The sequence below is a fragment of the Staurois parvus genome, unplaced genomic scaffold, assembly GCF_062004578.1.
Source record: "Staurois parvus isolate SC_StPar_1 unplaced genomic scaffold, SC_StPar_1.0 ptg000616l, whole genome shotgun sequence".
In the NCBI taxonomy this organism is placed as follows: Eukaryota; Metazoa; Chordata; class Amphibia; order Anura; family Ranidae; genus Staurois; species Staurois parvus.
Window position 1 is genome coordinate 1287325 of NW_028318412.1, and position 21388 is coordinate 1308712.

At 41.4% G+C, this 21388-nt stretch overlaps 1 protein-coding gene across 1 annotated transcript in view; it reads left to right on the forward strand.

The window, feature by feature from the left end:
• The window catches only part of IFT54 (intraflagellar transport 54), an 85142-nt gene that overhangs the window by 25198 nt on the left and 38556 nt on the right, over positions 1-21388 (forward strand). Inside the window, exons 3-7 of the mRNA XM_089693172.1 lie at positions 6004-6165; positions 6414-6557; positions 7576-8130; positions 8537-8614; positions 9825-9888. Coding sequence (XP_089549298.1) covers positions 6004-6165; positions 6414-6557; positions 7576-8130; positions 8537-8614; positions 9825-9888 — 1003 coding nt within the window. The remainder of the gene's footprint in view (positions 1-6003; positions 6166-6413; positions 6558-7575; positions 8131-8536; positions 8615-9824; positions 9889-21388) is intronic.

Below are 21388 nucleotides of genomic sequence, written 5' to 3' on the forward strand. Positions count from 1 at the left end.
GGGTTGGGCTGTGAATGGAGGAAGTACAGGTGCTGCAGAATCTGTGGGCTTCCAGTCAGGTTTTGCAAGCACGTCCAGAAGGAAACTATGGGCTTTACGGGCCTGCGTGCGAATTCTTGGTGGCTGCGGGTCACTACTTGTCCTAGCTACCGCACCAGCTTGTACTGCACTTATAGAAAAGACCAGGATGTACTAGGCCACTGGTGCTCGCCAGTTCACCAAAAGTTTAGTGCGGCACTAGTACTGGCACTCTGCTACGTATGAGACAAGTCATGCGTGCCTAGCACTTCAGCTCAATGGGGTCAGGTACGTCTGATCCTAACGGGGACCTCTTCTCCATCGTCCAAGCTACCTATCGAGGTTCCGCTGCTTAATACAGGTTCGTATTCTCAGGTGGATTCTGTCAGTGAGGCTTCCCCTTCACTCTCATCTGACATGCTCAGAATCCTTTAGACCCCTTCACTAGTGAACATTTTTTGGGACATTTTGGGCTCTAAATTTACAGGTACCTTGTGTGACTCATGGAAAAAAGAGCGCCTGGCTGTCAGGGACTGCTTGAACCGCTACCAATAAAATTCACCTGTGAGTGCTAGCAGAGATCAGGACTGATTCTGCTAGCACTGCATTTTTTGTGCAATGTATCACAGGTTACATTGATCAGAAATTACAGTGACACTGCGCTTCTTGTTAGGGGTTGGGGGCATTGGGGCTAAATGCTAGTGCTGGCAGCGAACGGGGCTAATCCTAAGACTGCGTTTTTAGGGACACTAATACTAAGCTGGCACTGGTTTTGTTTGTTTGTGATCAATTGGTTGATCCGTACAAACACTATACTAGTAATGACGGTGATCAGCGACCTATAGCGATAGTGTGCAGGCAATCTTAACGCTAGCTGACCCTGGCTGGGAGGGGCGCTAACTGACCCTGACGCTATCTGATGCCGCTAATGGCAGTAATACAGTGATCAGTGAAAAATACTATGCACTGACAGTGTACTAAAGGGTCTGGCAGGATGACGGGGGGCAATCAAAGGGTTAATGTGGCAATCAAAGGGTTAAATGTCTCTAGCTAAGGTGTGTGGGTGCAATGTGCTGCTTTTACTCAAGTGTGGTGTCCATATCTTCTCTCCCTGGATCAAAATGGTTGTTGTATCATTCTTATGCAGTGAACTTCACATCCAAACTTTTTTGTATGAATTAATATTCTGGATTCGATGTACTGTTGTAAATTTGACCACTAAGTCCCCATTCACACCTGAGTGTTTTGTAGCGTAAAGCTTGGGGCTCAAACGCTCAAGGGGAAAAAAAAATCAATATTAATCTATGGAGATGGTTCACATCTCCACTCCAAATCGCCTGAAGTAGAACGCCTCAAGCTCAAAAAAAATTTGGAGCTACTTTTGTAGCTCAAATTGGGAAAATTTTCAAGTGTTTGGTGCGTTTTTATTCTCATAGGACATAGGGTTGTTGTATTTGTTGTTGTTGGTTGTTTTTGTTTGTTGTTTTTGGTGGTGTTGTTGGTTGTTGTTTTGTTGTTCTTGTTGTTGTTGTTTTTACCTTTTTTAGGCTTTAGGTGGTTAAGGTTATGGGTTAATAATTATTATTCATTTATTATTACAAGAATTTATGATTATTTTTTTGTGTATTATTATTATTATGTATTTTTTGTTCGAGTTTATTATTATTATTATTATTATTAATAATAATAATAATAATAATAATAATTTTATATATTTGTTAAGGGTTAGGGGTTAATTATTATTCATTATTACATAGCATTTATTCATGATTATTTTTACGTACTTGTGTATTTATTTAACATTTATTATCACCCTAATAAAAAATAATACATTAATAAAATAATTTAATAATAATAAAATTAATAAATTAATAATAAAAAAAAGAAACAACCAATGAAAAAGCTGAAGCAGAAAAACCTAGTAAGAAATGATGCAACAGATGACATTTTTCTCTATTGGCTAATGAAAAAATGCCAAAGCTCAAAAACGCTGTATGAAAACATGCAAAAATCACGGTAAAATATACGCAAAAACACGTGAAAAATGATAATAAAACCCCCCCCCCCCGCTACGCTCAGATTTAAATGGAGTCTTAGGATCAAAGTTAAATAACAAGTATGTTTTTAATATTAGGGTAATAGCTATGTGGTCCTTTTTGTAATTGTAAGATTTTTACACTTTACACATGTCAATGTATACAAACACCTGGTGTAGCAAAACATGTTTTACATGATTTAAGTAAAACAAAATTTAAAGAGGAACTGAATTCTGGAAGCTGTACCTGCAAAAAAGCAAGCAGAATGCAAGGCATTAGTCACCAGCATTGCGTGTAGTCTCCCTGCTGCTGACCTTTCCCCATTACCACCTTACGATGCCTTCTTTTTGCGCTGTATCTCTGTGTGAAGGAGGCCATCTTGGTAGAGGCAGGGCTTTGCTTCCTCATGTAAGAACCTCCAGCAAAGACAACATTGAGCAGCACAGTAGTGACATCACCATTCAAATCTCACCCAGTTCTGAAATTAGCAGACACAAGCATCAGTGCCTTTTTAATCTCTAACTATACAAATACAGCTATAAAGTTGTAGGCATAGGAGAGCCTAGGCACCTTTTCATACATGGAATTGTGCTGCTGATTTTCAGGGCGAAATCCAGAAAAAAGTTTATTTTGCAGGGTACTACCTGGGCACAGTTACCATTTCTAGATGTCACCAATACATAGCAAATTACTTATTGAGTTCAGGTCTACTTTACATTACAGTTGTGTCAAGCCTTGCAGGACAGAGATCACCATGTTGTCACTCACCCCTCCATACGTAAAGTGTCTTGTTTTTCTGCAAATTGATGACCAGTATAGCCTTTGTGCTCATTATTAGGAGTTTGTCAGCAGAAGCAGTATCCTTGATCTTACTTCCCTTATATAAAATTCAGTTACAAGAAACCAATACTTTTTGGAGCAATTCTTTGTTCATAGCACTGCATGTACTGGCATTCCTTTAAATTTTTTTTTTAATTGATTATTGTTATCAAATGGCAAAGAAGATTGCAAGTAATTTCTGTGAATAGCACTGCATGTACTGGTATTCCATTCATTTTTTTAATTGATTATTTTTATCAGACCGTAAAGAAGTTTGCAAGTCACTTCTGTGAATAGATGTTCAAAGTAAAAACAGATTGGTTGACAAAGGTGATATGAAGGAGGAGTAATACACAAGCGCATTTGCTTATCAGGTATAGATAAGCCATGCTGTTTGGTGAATGGCAGTAGGGGTGACCTATCTGGACAAGTGGTGTTTCAAAACAGAGTTGGCTGATTGCTGCATGCACATTGAAGATTTTTTTCTGTCACTTGGTGTGAGAGGGGGATCATGTACTTTTAACACTATGGTGGACTTTTTGCTATGTTTTGTTTCACTTTCTAGTTTTACTTTTTAGATTTATTTTATTGCACTATTAATCGATTAATTTGTTCATTGATTTACACATTTATATAATTCTTAGCACTATAGTCTTATGTTAGATATATTAGATACAGGGGATATAAAAAGTCTTAACACCCCTGTTAAAATGTCAGGTTTCTGTGGTGTACTAAAATGAGACGAAGATAAATCATTTCAGAACTTTTTCCACCTTTTAATGTGACCTATAAACTGTACAGCTCAATTGAAAAACAAACTGAAATCTTTTGGGGGGGGGGAGTAAGCATAAAGAAACTAAAATAATGTAGTTGCATAAGTGTGCACACACCCTCTTATAACTGGGGAAGTAGCTGTGTTCAGAACTAAGTAATCGCATTCAAAATCATTTTAAATAGGAGATCGTACACACCTGCTATTATTTAAAGTGCCTCTGATTAAGCCCAAATAAAGTTCAGCTGTTCTAGTAGGTCTTTCCTGTCATTTTCTTAGTCGCATCCTACAGCAAAAGCCATGGTCCGCAGAGAGCTTCCAAAGCATCAGAGGGATCTCATTGTTTAAAAAGTATCAGTCAGCAGAAGAATTTCCAAGGCATTAGATATACCATGGAACACAGTGAAGACAGTCATCATCAAGTGGAGAAATATGGAGCAACAGTGACATTACCAAGAACTGGACGTCCCTCCAAAATTGATGAAAAGACGAGAAGAAAACTGGTCTGGGAGGCTGCCAAGAGGCCTACAGCAACATTAAAGGAGCTGCAGGAATATCTGGCAAGTACTGGCTGTGTGGCATATGTGACCGCAATCTCCCGTATTCTTCATATGTCTAGGCTATGGGGTAGAGTGGCAAGACACAGAAGCTTTTTTTTTAAGAAGAAAAACATCCAAGCCCGGTTAAATTTTGCAAAAACACATCTGAAGTCTCCCTAAAGCGTGTGGGAAAATGTGTTCTGGTCTGATGAAACCAAGGTTGAACTCTTTGGCCATAATTCCAAACGATATGTTTTGCGAAAAACAACATTGCACATCACCAAAAGAACACCATACCCACAGTGAAGCATGGTGGTGGCAGCATTATGCTTTGGGGCTGTTTTTCTTCAGCTGGGGCCTTAGTCAAGGTAGAGGGAATTATGAACAGTTCAAAATACCAGTCAATATTAGCACAAATCCTTTAGGCTTCTGCTAGAAAGCTGAACATGAAGAGGAACTTCATCTTTCAGCATGACAAGGACCAAAAGCAAACATCCAAACAACAAAGGAATGGCTTCACCAGAAGAAAATTTAAAGGTTTGGAATGGCCCAGCCAGAGCCCAGACCTGAATCCAATTGGGGTGATCTGAAGAGGGCTGTGCACAAGAGATACCCTCGCAATCTGACAGATTTGGAGTGTTTTTGCAAGGAAGAGTAGGAAAATATTGCCAAGTCAAGATGTGCCATGCTGATAGACTCATACCCAAAAAGAGTGAGTGCTGCAATAAAATCAAAAGGTGCTTCAACAAAGTATTAGTTTAAGGGTGTGCACACTTATGCAACCATATTATTTTAGTTTTTTATTTTTACTTCCCTCCACCTAAAAGATTTCAGTTTGTTGTACAACTGAGGTGTACAGTTTATAGGTTACATTAAAGGTGGAAAAAGTTATGAAATGATTTACCGTATTTTTCGCTCCATAAGACGCACCTGACCATAAGACGCACCTAGGTTTTAGAGGCAGAAAACAGGAAAAAAAATATTCTAAACCAATGGACTGCAGACATAGTACAAGAGATGACCAGAGACTGCGGACACAGTACAGGAGATGACCAGAGACTGCGGAAACAGTACAGGAGATGACCAGAGACTGCGGACACAGTACAAGAGATGACCAGAGACTGCGGACAGTACAGGAGATGACTGCTGACCTTTGGGGAGGGGGGGAACGGGTACCTGAATTTGACAGGTACCCGCTCTTCCGCGGAGTTGTTCTTTGGTTAGTGTCCGCTCTGCAGTGGGGCCTTACCTGTTCCTCTATCCAGCGCCGCGCTGTCTTTCGGGCTTCTGTAGTGTGGGCGCTCGGCTCGACAGCTGGGTGCCCAGTGCGCATGAGCAAGAAGCACTGCGCTTTGTGATTGGTCCGGTGGCTTCTGGGACCTGTCATGTGTCCCAGGTGCCGCCTTACCATTCACAAAGCGCACCGCTTCTTGCGCACGCGCACTGGGCACCCGGCTGTCAAGCCGAGCGCCCACACTACAGAAGCCGGGAAGACAGCGTGGCGCTGGATAGAGGAACAGGTAAGGTCCCGCTGCAGAGCTGAGCGGCCGGCCCTGTATTCTGACACGGCGGCGGTGGAAATATCCATATTCCATATTCGCTCCATAAGACGTACTGACATTTCCCCCCCTTTTTTGGTGCATCTTATGGAGCGAAAAATACGGTAGCTTTGTCTCATTTTTTTTTTTTTTTTTACATAACAGAAACCTGACATTTTAACAGGGTTCTGTAGACTTTTTATGTGCGCTGCTATTTTTACATTATGTTTACTTGTCAATTTTTAATTTTTTTTAAATTAATGTTTGTTTGTAATCCATAGGATAAGGATTCCAAAATCAGCTTCTTACAGAAAGCAATAGATGTGATTGTTCTGGTGACTGGAGAACCTCTGTCTGTGAAGCCGGCTCGTGTTGTGGCAGGACATGAACCAGAGAGGACGAATGAATTCCTTCAGGCCTTAGGGAAATGCTGTTTGAGTAAAGTATGTCTCTCCTTAAACAAAATTGTTTTCATAGTCATATTTAAAACATTAGCTGGTGTGTTTTCAAGAAGGAAGTGAAAGAAATGTACATGTGTTGGTCATGGCAGCCAGCCTCTTATTAGCTTTAAATCAAAGACCTGTGCAAGAATAACGAGTGGGAATATGGTTTCTGTTGGCAACACCTTTACTTTCTTTTCTCTATCTGCCATACTAGAGTGTATTAACAAAATTCATAATTTTATATCTAGTTATCTAGTGATGATGCTGTGAAGAGGGTTCTGTTGGGAGAAAAACTGGAACCTAAAGGGAAGCCTCCATCAAGCACCAAGTCTCAAGATAAAGAGAACAGAGAGGCAAAAGATGAAGAACGAAGGAGCCAGAGGGAGAAAGAGGTAGGCATGCACACTTGCTGTCCTTATATCAGGATAAAGGCATACAGCATAGCTAGCCTAAAGTTAAAAAAACAAAAACTGTATACTATATGCTAACGGGAACCTAACAGAACAGGAATAGTGGAGCTGCAACTGCTGATATTTTTTTTAAGGTTCAGACAACAGAACTGTCATCCTCACCTCACTGCTTATTGACTTTGTACAAGCAAAGAAGAGAGTTCCAAGACCATTTATTCCAGGCCATTGTCTTACTGACTCGATGGGCACCAAATGTGATTGGCTGTTTTGCTTCTGGTGCCTGCACTGGCAGAGGGCTTGGAAGTATATATCTGTAATCACATACATAGAAGAAATGGGATTTTTAAGGAATTGTAGCAAGGGTAGGTGTGGTGGATAAAGGGAACATTGATTGCCTAGAGTACAAGTGTATGTATAGCCAAAATATTTTTATTTTTGGATAGAGTAAGGAAGAGTTAACCCCCCCCCCCCCCCCTTCAGGTTATTTTTTGGTGTCTGCGTTCTGCTGGGGAGATTTTCCTTCACTTCTACACTGGAGAGACAACAGAAAATAAGAGGGGAATTCCATCCTAGACAGATGTCACCTGAACATTTGTGATTATTTCCTTTCTCCCTTGATCTCATGACTACTGTAAAATACTGGTCACCAAAAGAGAAAAACAGATAGAGAGGAAGATTCTCCCAGAGGGGAGATGCAGCAGTTAAAACTTTGCAGAATTCTTTTGTACGCTATTCAGAACTAAGGAAAAACATTTTGACTTTACATATACTTTCATACTGGATGTGCTTTATGATTGGAGAATCAGACAAGTTACAATTGGTTGTTTCTAACATGGTAATACCAGTTACAGCATTGATTCAGACAAAACCCTATTTGATAGAATACAGGTGTACTGTATGGTATGAATATAGTGAACATGTCCTCTTTTTGTCCTTCTTTTTTAATCATAACTGTTGACTGATAAAAGCTAATGCCGTCTTATTTTTGGGGGGGTTTTAGGACAGGAGGGAGTCTGAAATCAGGGAAAGAAGTGGAAGCAGAGACCGAAAAGACAGACAGCACCTGAAAGATGAGGAAAGAAAACATTCTGAGAGAGAAAGAAAGAAGGAAGGAGAAAGAGTGGGAGAGACAGAGAAAGATGGATTGCGAGAAGGAGAGAAAAATGATAGAGAAAAAAACAGAGTAAAAGAATCTCGGTCAGAAACTGACAGAAGTAAAGAAAAAGTTAGGGACAGAGAAAGACGAAGTGAAGCGAGCCATGGAAAAGAGAAGGACAGAACAAAAGATAAGGAAAAAGCAAGAGACAGAGAGAGAGAACACGAGAAGGAGAGAAACCTGGTTAAAGAGAGAGATCCTGAAGATCGCAGTCGTGAAAGAGACAAAGAACGCAGTGACCGCAACAGGGATGAGAGGACAAGAACACGTGAACAGGATAAGGAGCGAAGACGAGAACGGGATTTGGAAAGGGAAAGGAGAAAAGAACGTGTAAGGAACAATGAGCATCAAGGAAACAGAGAAGAAAAACCAGAGGAAGACATGAGATCAGAACGAAAGGTAATACTACAAGTGAACCTCAATACAGTGCTTATTTCTCATCCTGGCATGCATATAGACTTTGGATTACTTATATAAAACCATCAGCAAATATGACTTGGCATTGGTTTTAAATGCTAACTATAATATGGCTACATTGATATTTATTTTATTAACACAATTGAAATGCATATTTCTTTGATCTTTGGTACTAAGCGGTTTGTGTGGGTTGCTGCACTCAGAACAGTGTCATTAATAGAACTGTGTATAGTGGTGCATGTGCAAGGTCATCCTCTAGAACATCTACATTGCTGTTAGCAGATCAAAGAGCATCAAAAGCTGTCTTGCTTTGTGCAAAATAATATATCCATCATTAGCTCAGCAGCATACTTGCCACGGTTCTAAGACTTAATTTCTCTTTTAACAGCATAAAACATCAGAGGAGTCTACAAAGAAAACCTCGGACATTTCTGCAAGAGAAAGCAAACCTGATGCAGAAAGAGAGGTATCAAAAAGTTAGCAGTGTTGTGCTTCCTGTACTTCATATAATGGCCTTGAAAAGAACGTGTTTAGTTTTTACTAATGGAAGTTACAAAATGTCAATGCTACATTAATATTTTCTGTTCTGTATAAAACTGGAAAAAATGTGGTATTTTTAGTGCAGAAAACTCAATAAAATGCTTACCTAAACTCTGTAACTTACATTGGAAACAGAAAAGCTGGAATATGATTTATTGGAAATGGATCAGGATAGTACATAGTTTTCTTTCCAAATTAACACTTGCCTACCAGGCACTTATACCCCCTTCCTGCCCAGGCCAATTTTCAGCTTTCAGTGCTGTCGCACTTTGAATAACAATTGCGCAGTCATGCAACATTGTACCCATATGAAATTTTTATAATTTTTTTTTCACACAAATAAAGCTTTCTTTTGGTGGTATTTACTTGAAGCTGGGTGCTTTATTTTTTTGCGCTATAAACAAAAAAGTAACAAAAAAAAAAGTTTTTCTTTGTTTCTATTATAAAATTTTGCAAACAGGTAATTTTTCCCCTTCATTGATATGCGTTGATGAGGCTGCACTGATAGGCAGCACTGATGGGCACTGATAGGCGGCACTGATGAGTTGGCACTGATAGGCAGCACTGATGAGTTGGCACTGATGAGGTGGTACGGATATGCAATAATGATGGGCACTGACTGGTGGCACTGCTGGGCACTGACTGGCGGCACTGCTGGGCACTGGTGGGTGGCACTACTAGGCACTGATGGGCACAGGTGGGTGGCACTGCTGGGCATAGGTGGGTGGCACTGATCATCAGGGCACTGATCATCAGTGCCCTGATGATCGGTGCTGATCTGTCCTCTGACAATTGCCGGTTATTGGCAGTAATTTCCTCACGTTGTGACAGCGTGAGGAAAGTGCAGCCGATAACCGGCAACTGCATTTACCGGTGATCTGCTGTGTCATTGGACACAGCTGATCACGTGGTAAAAGGCCACTGTGATTGGCCTTTTACCACATTACGTGATCAGCTGTGTCCACGTTTTAGGAGGACATCATATGACACCCTCCCAGAACTGGACAACCGCACTCTAGCCGTCATTTGGCTATAGCGCGGTTGGCAAGTCTTTAATATAGGTGTGTGTTTATCACATGGGGTGCATAGATAAATTGCAGAGAAACTTTAAAATCTGTCTTTTTCTTTTTTAACAGTTGTCCGTTTCATCCAAAGCAGCTCGGCCATCTGCTTCAAAACTACGAGAGAGAAAGCGAGAAGGTGAGAATAAGAGCTTGTTCATACCATGTCCCTTGGTCGTACTTTTTTGTATTCCACTACACTTGTATGGTGTGATTAGTGCACATAGAAAACAGTTGTCTCCAGAATTTTCCATCTCTTTTCCAATGATTAAACTCCTTACTCGACACATGGCGAAGCCTCCCCATATCCTGGTTTGGACGGATACATTCGATCAAGATGACTTGATCTAAAAAAAATAACTGTCTTTTGTTTAGGATAGTGATCATATGAAGCCATTTATTATCACAGAATTGTTTGGCTCCTTTTTAAATTATGATGATAACAGAAATCACCCAAATGGCCCTGATCAAAAGTTTACATACCCTGGACTGTTTGGCCTTGGTGCAGACACACAAGGTTGACACACACGGGTTAAAATGGCAATTAAACGTTAATTTCCCACATCTCTGGCGTTTTAAATTGCAAATAGTGTCTGTGTATAAATAGACCTGTTTAACAAGGTAATGGAACTTTATAAGGATGGAAAAGGATATAAAAAGATATCCAAAGCCTTGAATATGCCAATCAGTACTGTTCAATCACTTATTAAGAAGTAGAAAATTCAAAGATATCTTGATACCAAGCTAAGTTCAGTTAGATCAAGAAAGATTGCAGCCACAACTTCCAGAAGAATTGTTCTGGATACAAAGAAAAACCCACAGGTAACCTCAAGAGAAGCATAGCTTGGTCCCACCCCTGCTCTTTTGTGATTGGTATCTGCCTGGGATTTGACAGTAGTGTGAACCAATCAGGAGTGAGAGACTCGGGAGAGCTGAGGCTCTCGTTCACATCACTGGATCATGATGGAGCTCAGTTAAGTGTTAGGGATGGCTGCGGGGGAGCTGCACACAGAAGGTTTTTTATTTTCTTGCATAAAATGAATGAAGGTAAAAAACTTTGAGCATTTACAACCTTTAAGTACTGCTTTTTTATGTTCTTCGCAGGGAAAAGCAATAGAGAGGAACTCTAATGGCATGTTATTCACCTTTCCTTCCTACCAATGCCCCTTTGTTCAGCTGCATGGAGCAAATAAAAATCCCTTTTTGTAATGGAGAAGTGTAAGACTGACTTCATTTGACAGTACTGATAGTTGGGGATTGGCCGAGGACTATCACATGGGGGTGGCAAGATTCTTCAACCCTTTACTGGTTCCTCCCTCTGGCCGCAGGCCATTGTAGCATAGAGCAGTGACATGAGCTTTTTATTGCTGTCTATAATTCAATTTGGGAGATTTATGTTTGTGTCCCAATGACACCAGGAAAGAAATGAGGAGTCCTGGGCTCCCAGGGGCAAGAAGGCGCCATCAACAATATAAGCCAAACAGAGGTACTCCCCTACTTTGCCTTCTGTACTAGAAATGTATTTGAATTGCTCTCACTGGGACAGGAAGTGAGGAGCAATCTCCTCATTTGGAACACAAACAGCAGTGGAAACCAGAAAGGGGTTCTACAACTTCCTCTTGCTAGCTAAAAGAAACATTTTTGCTGGGGTTATTTAACAGGTTACTAAAAAAAAAAGAGCAACAGCTAGCCTCCAGTCAGCATTTGTTTCACAGTATTGCCTTTGAGCGGCTAAATTCAAAACCTCCCTTACAAACTTTTGCTCCCTCAGTTAGGACCTTTATATGGTCAAGTTGTTTAATTCACTGAGTGACCCATCCTCCTTCCCTGAAATACTTTACATGCACACTTAACTGTTCCTCACAAGGAGGGGAAAGAACTTTCATCCTGTGGTAGCTATGACCGATATATCTGTTACATGTCAGAGATGATGTGGGTGATGTTATCTCCCACTCTTCAATGTTTTTAACTTTAATTTTTAGTGGACCACTAAAGCCCTTAAAAATCTATGTATCCTGATTCCCCCACAGTTGCCTCGCACTTTTGAATTGAATTTTCCCCCACTCTTGAGGAAAGTACGTTCCCTCTTATCCACCTGGCGATGAGGACTTCATTCCTTGTTTGGGCGCTGTAATACTATTAAAATGTGTTTCCTACCAAAATTTCTATATTTATTTCAAGCTCTACACATCCCCTTGCAGTATTTTAACCCCTTGATGCCAAGCGCATGCAAATATGCGGCCTCTCGGCGTCTGGGCCCTGCCACTGAGCAGCCGCATATTTGCATGCAATTAGAAAATACATATGTGCCCTGCGTGCTCCCAGCACATACTGTATCTCCGTGACTCACAGAAAGGTCCCGATCTCCCCTTTTTGATCGGGACCTTTTCCGATCATGTGACTGCCGTGACGGCAAATCACGGCGGTCACATGACCCTAAAACCCCGCCCAGCTTCTGAAACTGAGGAAGAGGCAAGTCCTCGAAACGTTTTGGATGTCTAAACTCCCTATTGCGGACTGTTACTCAGCGCGGTGTTGACCCAGCTGTTCTTTTTTGATGTGCCTTGACTATATTGTCATTTGTGAGTATAACACCTACTTTATTTTTTATAAAACATTTTTTATGGTAATGCACTAGGCCTGTGCGCCCTCTCTTTGTTCTTTCCCCATCTCCTCTCGGGAGACTGCTGGATTGGTGTCAGCATTGAGAAATTTAATTATGGCCCAACCTTGAACAGGCCCACACCCCAATCCTACTTCATAGGGCTCTGTGGTGCTATGCTACTTTGCCTCTTTTGCTTAAAATGCATCTACTCGTTGGCACAACATTGCACTTATGTTCTTCAATTTTCGCTTAGTCTTCCCTGTCACCTGGAAATTCACCTCTGTTCCCAATTCTGGGAAACCCTTGATTCAGACCAGGCCTTTTGGATGGCTCATTCGGGACCATTCTACAGCCCCTGGCAAAAAGTATGGAATCACCTCTATTGGAAAATGTCCATTTAATTGTGTAGAAAAAAAAAACAATTACGGATATGCCTCAAAAATATTTTCATTTACATTCCAACCTTCTGGCTTTAAGAAACACTAAAAAAAAGAAAGAAAACTGTAGTTGGTTGCAACTGTTTTTGCAGATCAAGCAGAGGAAAAAAATATGGAATCACTCAATTCTGAGGAAAATATTATGGAATCACCATGTACTTTGCAGTTCTAAAACAAACATCTGCATAAGACTACATCTGCTAATTAGTCTGCAGTTAAAAAAGATTGCTTGCACACCTTGGTGACCTTTTGCACCAAGCTGATTGACATAAATCATGGCTGCAACACGAGAGATGTCCGTTAAAACACAGGAGAGGATTATAAAACTTCAAGAAGGTAAATCATCACAGAATGTTGCAAAAGATGTTGGTTGTTCCCAGTCAGCTGTGTCTAAAATCTGGACCAAGTATAAATCAAATGGGAAGGTTGTAAAAGGGAAGCGTACTGGTAGACCAAAGAAGCATAGAGATAGAAAACTTAAAGCAATATTCCTTTAAAACAGAAAATGCACAACAAAACAAATGGGCAGAAACTGGAGTCAATGTCTGCGACCAAACTGTAAGACATTGCCTAAAAGGAAATGGGATTTACATACAGAAAAGCCAAACAAAAACCATGATTAACACTTAAACAGAAAAAAAAAGGTTATGGTGGGCTAAAGAAAAGCAATCATGAACTGTGGATCACTGGATGAAAGTTATATGAAAGTGAATATTCAGTGATGAATCACGAATCTGCATTGGGCAGGGCGATGATGCTGGAACTTTTGTTTAGTGCCGTTCCAATGACATGTACAAAGACGACTGCCTGAAGAAAACATGCAAATTTCATTGATGATATGGGGTGCATGTCAGGATAAGGTACGGGGGAGATGACCATCATTAAATCTTCAATAAATGCACAAGTTTATATTGAGATTTTGGACACTTTTCTAATTCCATCAATTGAAAGGATATTTGGTGATGATGACATTTTTCAGAATGATAATGCATCTTGCCATAGGGCAAAAGCCATGAAAACTTTCCTTCAAGAAAGACATATAATGTCAAAAAGTCCGGCCCTCAATCCAATTGAAAATCTATGGAGGAAATTAAAGAAAATGGTCCATGACAAGACTCCAGCCTGCAAAGCTGATCTGGCAACTGCAATAAGAGAAAGTTGGAGCCAGATTGATGAAGAATACTGTTTGTCTATAGTTAAATCCATGCCTCAGAGAATTCAAGCTGTTAAAAAAGCCAGAGTTGGTGCAACAAAGTACTAGTGTACTATAGTGGGTTTTTTTTAATGATTCCATAATATTTTCCTCAGAATTGAGTGATTCCATATTTTTTTCCTCCTGCTTGATCTGCAAAAATATTTGCAATTGACTACAGTTTTCTTTCTTTTTTATTTCTTAAAGCCAGAAGGTTGGAATGTTAAATGGAAATAGTTTTGAGGCATGTCTGTGATTAGTTTTTTTTTTTTTCTACACAATTAAACAATTGAATGAACATTTTCCAAGAGTGGTGATTCCATACTTTTTGCCAGATATTGCACATTTGGGCCGTTTTTAAGCCTCTCGCTTTTTGGTGGATGGCTGTTGGCCCTCCTTGCAGACCCTTATGACCAAGAGGCTCCTATCACTTGGATTTCTGGTGATCTCTTATGTGTCTTTTTCTCTGCTCTCTTCCCCCTCCTAGTGGGTTTCATCGCCCATTAACTACTCTAGAAGAACTTTGTTTGGACAAGGGCACGCTCCCTCACGCACTCTCCAAATTGTATGCGCTTCCAGTCCTACCCACTGAGGACCTCTCTTTACCATACCTTACCAAATGGGAGACAGACCTAGGAAGAACGTTTTGCGGCATCTCAAAAAACTAATATAGTCTGTTATGTCCTAAAATCCTCATTATGCACAAAAATCCAACAACTTCAAGGTTTTGGCCCATTGGTACAGAACCCCCTCAGTCTTGCATAGATTCTTTCCAAATATCTCTGAGAGATTTTGGTGGTGTCAGGAGGAGAGAGCATTACATGTGTTCTGGTCCTGTCCTAGGCTTGCACACTGTTTGAAAGAGGTTTGTCGAATAGTACAAAAATTCACAGACTATCCGGTCCCAGAAGACCCTGCATTTTTCCTTTTTACAGGTCACCAATAGAACATCCAAAATTTACAAAGGGACAGTTTTGCACCTACTGCTGAATGCTGCCAGGTCCTTGATCTTTCTGAGATGGAGAGATCCACAACCCCCTTCCACTGGGTTATGGATGCACAAAGTGGAGGAATTAAACCAAATGGAGGACCTTGTATTGTCCCACCAACATAAACATGAGATGTACTCCCAAAACTTGCATGCTGTGGAACATGTTCATATACTCTGAGGAGGGGAAGTCTCTCTTCGAGGTGACCTCTACCAACAGTCCACCCTAGGGCTGATTTATCTTTCGCACAGCATCTTCCCCCTCCTCCTTCAATCCTCCTGGGAAAACTGGAGGGGCCCAGTTACTCCTCATCTAAATGGGCCTACCTTGTCTGGCCAGGGGCCGGGGAGGCAGAAGGTCTGCAGTCTCTGTGCCCCATATTAGGGGTGCTCTTGGCAACACTTGGGTGTAGGAGTCCAGTGTGTGAACCGACACATGGTCACAGCCCAAAACACTTTATCTGCACTGTGCCTCTTAGGGCTAGACCTTTTGGCTAAGTCTGGGGCAATTGTTGCTACTAGGCCTCAGGGCCTAGCCAGTGCACAATAATTTTATTTATTTATTTATTTCTCTCTCCACTGTTTGTCACTTTCACTTATGTGTGTGTTTTTTTTTTTTACTCACTAGGATGGAGGGTGTGGGTCCTCGGGCCTACCCTGAAGTCTAGGGGGAGGATGTGTGGCCCTTAGGTTCCTTCATCCCCTGATCCTCAGGGTCTCTCTCCTCAGGAGAGCCCCCTGATCTAGTACTTGGTGGTCGGCTTTGGCTTTTTGGCTATGCAGACCATGTTGGAAACCTTGTCCCTATCAGGAGCCTTGCATCCCTGCAGATCAAGGTAGAGGTCTTACTCCTTTGGTGGGTGGACAAAGCAATTTTTTGTGTGGTGTTTCGGCACTTGCACCTTTTTCTGTTTACTTATTGGGTTTGTTTTTTCGCAACACCGTGCACTTACAAAAAAAAAGTGGGGCCTCTATGGATCTGATTTGTTTTTATGGCAAATCCCACAGATGCTCGTTTGAATTATGATCTGGAGAAATTGGAGGCCAAGACAACATCTGTAACTCGTTTTTGTGTTCCTCAAGCCATTGAATTCATCTGCCCATACACTTTCTTTCATTGCTCCGTGGTCCAGTTCTGATGCTCAGGTGCCCATTTTAAAAGCTTTTGGCTGTGACAAGGGTCAACATGGGCACCCTGCCCATTTTGAAGCGATGCAGCTCACACGCAACAAACTGTGATGCACCTTGTGTTCTGTCACCTTTCTATCAGAAACAGAAATAACTTTTTCAGCAATTTGATCTACAGTAGCTCTTCTATTCGATCAGACTACACAGGCCAGCCTTTGCTCCCCGTGTTCATCAGTGACCCTGTCGCCAGTTCTCCTTCTTTAGATCACTTTTGGTAGGTCCTGACCACTGCAGACCAGAAACATCCCACAAGAGTTGCAGTTTGGGAGTGGCTCTGACCCAATCATCTAGCCATTATAATTTTGGCCCTTTTCAAATTCGTTTAAATCTTTGCGCTTGCCCATTTTTTCTGCTTTTAACAACTCAACTTCAGACACATGTTCGCTTCCTGCCTAATATGTCCCACCCACGTTCAGATGCTGCTGTAACAAGGTAATCAGTGCTATTTCCTTTACCTGTCAGTGGTCATGTTATGGCTGATCAGTGTATAGGTTATAAGGTAATGTTTTCAGCCAGATTCAGGAACTGTGCTATTTGAATACTGCATTATAATATATAATAGACAAGAAGTTTAACAGCAATTGTCTTTTGTTTGCTACTTCTGCATTATACCTTTTTAAAGTACAAAACTTTGTATTTCTGTGAAGAAACCCTCATTCTACCTTTTTATTGTGTATCAGACGTGCTGACTATTTTCCTGTCTTCTTGTAAATGGTGATTCAGTGTTAGCCTTATAGGTCCTACTCTCTTTAGCAGTGACTGTTCTGCTTCAACTGAGCACTAAGGCCTGAGAGAGGTATAAATTACACACAGCTGTCATGCTGTATTCTCAAGAACCTGTAGCAATTATGTTCATTGTTCATGTTTTTCTTGGCAATTCTGTGAATGTATTTTCATGAATCCATTATAGAAACATTTACGAGCCCTGCTTTGGTGCCTACTTTGAGAAGTATAGAATAGGTGACTCCTTATATAGAATTGCATGTACAGTACTAAATCTCAGAGGCATCATGCATAGCAACTATTGTTATTGTACAAGTTATAGAACATGCTAGCATTTAAAGTAATTGCAAAGGAAAAAAACAAAACAAACTTCTCGATACTTATCTGCTCTGTGCAATGGATTTGCACAGAGCAGCCCCAAACCACCTCTTCTTGGGTGCTCCACGGTACTTTCAGCACCTCCTCTCTGTCCTCTGCCTCCATGGGAAGCCACTTTCCATGGGGCCACTTGTGTGTGTTCACTCCTGAGCCCAGTTGCTGCGTCTATTGACACAGAAAATGGAACTCGGCCCCGCCCACTGCTCCCTTGTCATTAGCTTTAATTGACAGCAGCAGTAGCCACTGGCTCCCAGTGCCCCAGCAAAGTCAGTGAGACACGGAAGTGAGGGGAGAGAAGAGTTGCAGATGTGCACAGCACTGGATCGAATGAAGGCTTAGATAAGTGAAAGGGGGGGTGAGGGGCCAATACCAATATCTAAACATTTTTTACCGGAATGCATAAAGTAAAAGATGTTTAGGCTTTAGGACCACTTTAATTAGCTGTTTAAATTTTGTTTCTCTGTGTTGTACCTGTTTTTTTTCCTCTTCGTCGTCTTCTCCTTGCTCAAATACAGCAAACTTTTTAGGCATAATACTATCCCTAATAACAATGAGATTTAAAAGAGAGCCCTAGTAACTTTTCTTGAGTGGAAGAATATCTGACAGCTACAGTAATATGTAACTTACCACCACTTGTCTAAATCAGAATTAAAGCTGATCTTCAGGCAAACCACGAAATACCAAAGAAATGCATAGAATCTGTTTTACCTGCAAAATGATTGTATTTCTGTCCATCCACTTCTGAGATTACACAGATATGCTCAAAGCACAGCTCTGCCTAGCTGGGGAGGGGATCTGATCTTTCTCTGCCGCAGTTTTACTTTTGCTGTAGAGAGTACTTTGCACTCTTTGTGGTTTACACATTTAGACTGCAGTATTATAGTTATATTATATGCAGATCTAGTTAATCGTTGGTCCAGGACAAATATTTTAAGTGAGTGGTGAAAACTGACCATTATTAATTTTCCATCTACTAAAGAGCAATATATAGTTTTGATGATGTGAATCGCAGTTACAGTGGCTGTGCAATATAGAGGCAGATATAATATGGCAAAGTACAATAATTCAGAAATGTAAAAAAATACAGCCTGCAAAATACAGTCATTAAGTTTTTCTGTCTGCTCTAAACTGATGGTTGAAAGTAAACCCTTTGCAGTGCCTTCATACTCTTGTATTTCTTTGACTGTGCAAGAATCTTTATCATTGACGTGTATTTTTATTTACAAGCTGTGTGGCATCTGCCACTGTAGTTGTGTCATCAGAAGAGGGCACATGTCTCCTTGCTTCATGAGAGGATTAAAGAGATTTAATTCCCAAAGCAAAAGAGAAGCTTAGGAAAAGTGGTAGTGCTGAGCTGATCTGAGCAGATAGGTAATGCCTGCTTGTATACCTAAATAAGATGAACAATACTACACATCATTGTTTTTTTATTCATATCTTTGAGTGTCCTCACTTTTAAAATCTTGGATTCTTTTATGATTGCAAAATCTAATTGTTGCAATAATTTAGTAGCATGTCTGACTTGAAACCTATTCTGACACTTCTCATATATTATTATTATACAGGATTTATATAGCACCAACAGTTTGCTCAGCGCGTTACAATATAATGGGAGACAATACAGCAACCATACAGTTCAATACAAGAGGGATAGGAGGGCCCTGCTCCTAGGAGCTTACAATCTAGGAGGGAGGGGCTAGTGGTACAAAAGGTAGTAACTGTGGGGGATGGACTGGTAGGAAGAGTAGAAGATTCCATTATTAGCTGATGGCAGGATAGGCTTCCCTGAAGAGAGAGGTTTTCAGAGATCACCTAAAAGTGAGCAGAGTAGGCGATAGTCTGATAAACTGGGGTAGAGAATTCCAGAGGATGGGGGAAGCTCTGGAGAAGTCTTGGAGATGAGCATAGGAGGAGGAGACAAGGGAGCTAGAGAGCAGGAGGTTGTGCGAGGAGCGCAGAGTACGGTTTGATGTAATACATATACATGTACATTATACATGTAAACATCATTTAACTCGATAATTACTTAGAACCCCCAAACATGATATATTTTCTGAAAGCAAATGCCCTGGAGAAAAAAATGTTGGTTATTGCAACATTTTATGGCTCACGATATTTGTGCAGAGGTTTTTCAAATGCATTTTTTTTTAAATACACTTTAATGAATGGTAGTGCACATAAGCACAATATACCGTATATACTCGAGTATAAGCCGAGTTTTTCAGCACATTTTTTGTGCTGAAAAACGGCCCCCTCGGCTTATACTCGAGTCAACGTCTGCAGATGTCTAGCAGGGGGCGCTGCTTCTAAAGCCAGTGCTTCTCAAATAGTGGGGTGCGCCCCCCAGGGGGGGCGCGAGGCTCCGTCAAGGGGGGCGCGTACAGGGGTGGGCAGAGGGCTGCTGTCTCTTACCTGGCTCCCACGATGATCCATCCAGGAAGCGCTGCTCCTTCCGTCACTCCGGCCACTCCCTCACTCCTGCCGCTCGGCTCCGCCTCCTCACCGGTGATTGGCCGCCAGAACTGTAGCTCAGGAAAGGTACACAGGCGGCCAATCACGGGCGAGGAGGCGGAGCCGAGCGGACTTGCGAAAATCGAGTGAGGGAAAAGCCGGTAAGTGTGCAGTGCAGAGGTGCTGCTGCAACCACATATGCTGGCTGCAGCAGCACCATACTGCAACAGGGGTCAGCAAGTGTCATTGGTGTCAGTGGGAGGAATAGTGCCGCATCATTGGTGTCACTGATACTAATGATGGGGCATTATTCCTCCCACTGACACCAACGATGGGGCACTATTCCTCCCACTGACACCAATGATGGGGCACTATTCCTCCCACTGACACCAATGATGGGGCACTATTCCTCCCACTGATACTAATGATGGGGCATTATTCCTCCCACTGACACCAACGATGGGGCACTATTCCTCCCAGTGATACCAATGATGGGGCACTATTCCTCCCACTGACACCAATGATGGGGCACTATTCCTCCCACTGACACCAATGATGGGGCACTATTCCTCCCACTGATACTAATGATGGAGCACTGTTCCTCCCACTGACACCAATGATGGGGCACTATTCCTCCCACTGATACTAATGATGGGGCACTATTCCTCCCACTGACACCAATGATTGGGCACTATTCCTCCCACTGATACCAATGATGGAGCACTATTCCTCCCACTGATACTAATGATGGGGCTTATACTCGAGTCAATAGTTTTTCCCAGTTTGTTGTGGTAAAATTAGGTACCTCGGCTTATATCCGGGTCGGCTTATACTCGAGTATATACGGTAATACCCTATTTAAAATCTGATAGATGATGTTACGCTGAGTAACCCGATACCTAACGTGTTGTGCTTATAAAAGTTGCGCATGCCTGAGGAATGCTGACAAACTACGGTACTTAAAAATATCCATAGGCGACGCTTTAAAAGCCTTTACAGGTTACCAGTTTAGAGTTATACAGGAGGTCTGGTGCTAGAATTATTGCTCTTGCTCTGATGTTTGCAGTGATACCTCTGCTTTGTATCAGAATCCTAATTTCAATGTCAGGAAAAATAGAAAATTGTACTTATCCACCGTAACAGTTTATTTATTTCTAAACTAACACTGATCAAAAAAAGTGACATTTTTTTTTTTTAGTTTTGTAGCTTTTCTGGCTATAGATTTTTGTAAATGCAATATCACAAAAGCAAAGCCTTGTTTGTCCACAGGAAAACAATATATGTATTCATTTTATCCTGAGTAATTATATAATGTATCGCCAAATGAACAGGTACATAGCAAAAATGTTAAAATCACTATGGTTAATGGGGGGGTGTAGAGGTGCGAGACATTAAAGCGAAACTTCCATTTTTGGTTGGAGTTCTGCTTTAGGCTTCCTCCCCCACTCCTCTTTGACATTTGGCATTTTTTGGGGGTGTAGAGAGCAGCTACTTGATTTTGACAGGTGCCCGCTCCCTCTTCAGCTCGGATCACCTAGGTGATCTGAGCAGAAGTTCTCCTCCCCCCTTCCCTCCTCACACCATGGCTAGTACACATGCAGTGGGCACTCGACTGTGAAGCAGCAAACTGTCACAGTCAAGTGCCCACAGTTAAGATGCCGGCCCTGAGGACCGAAC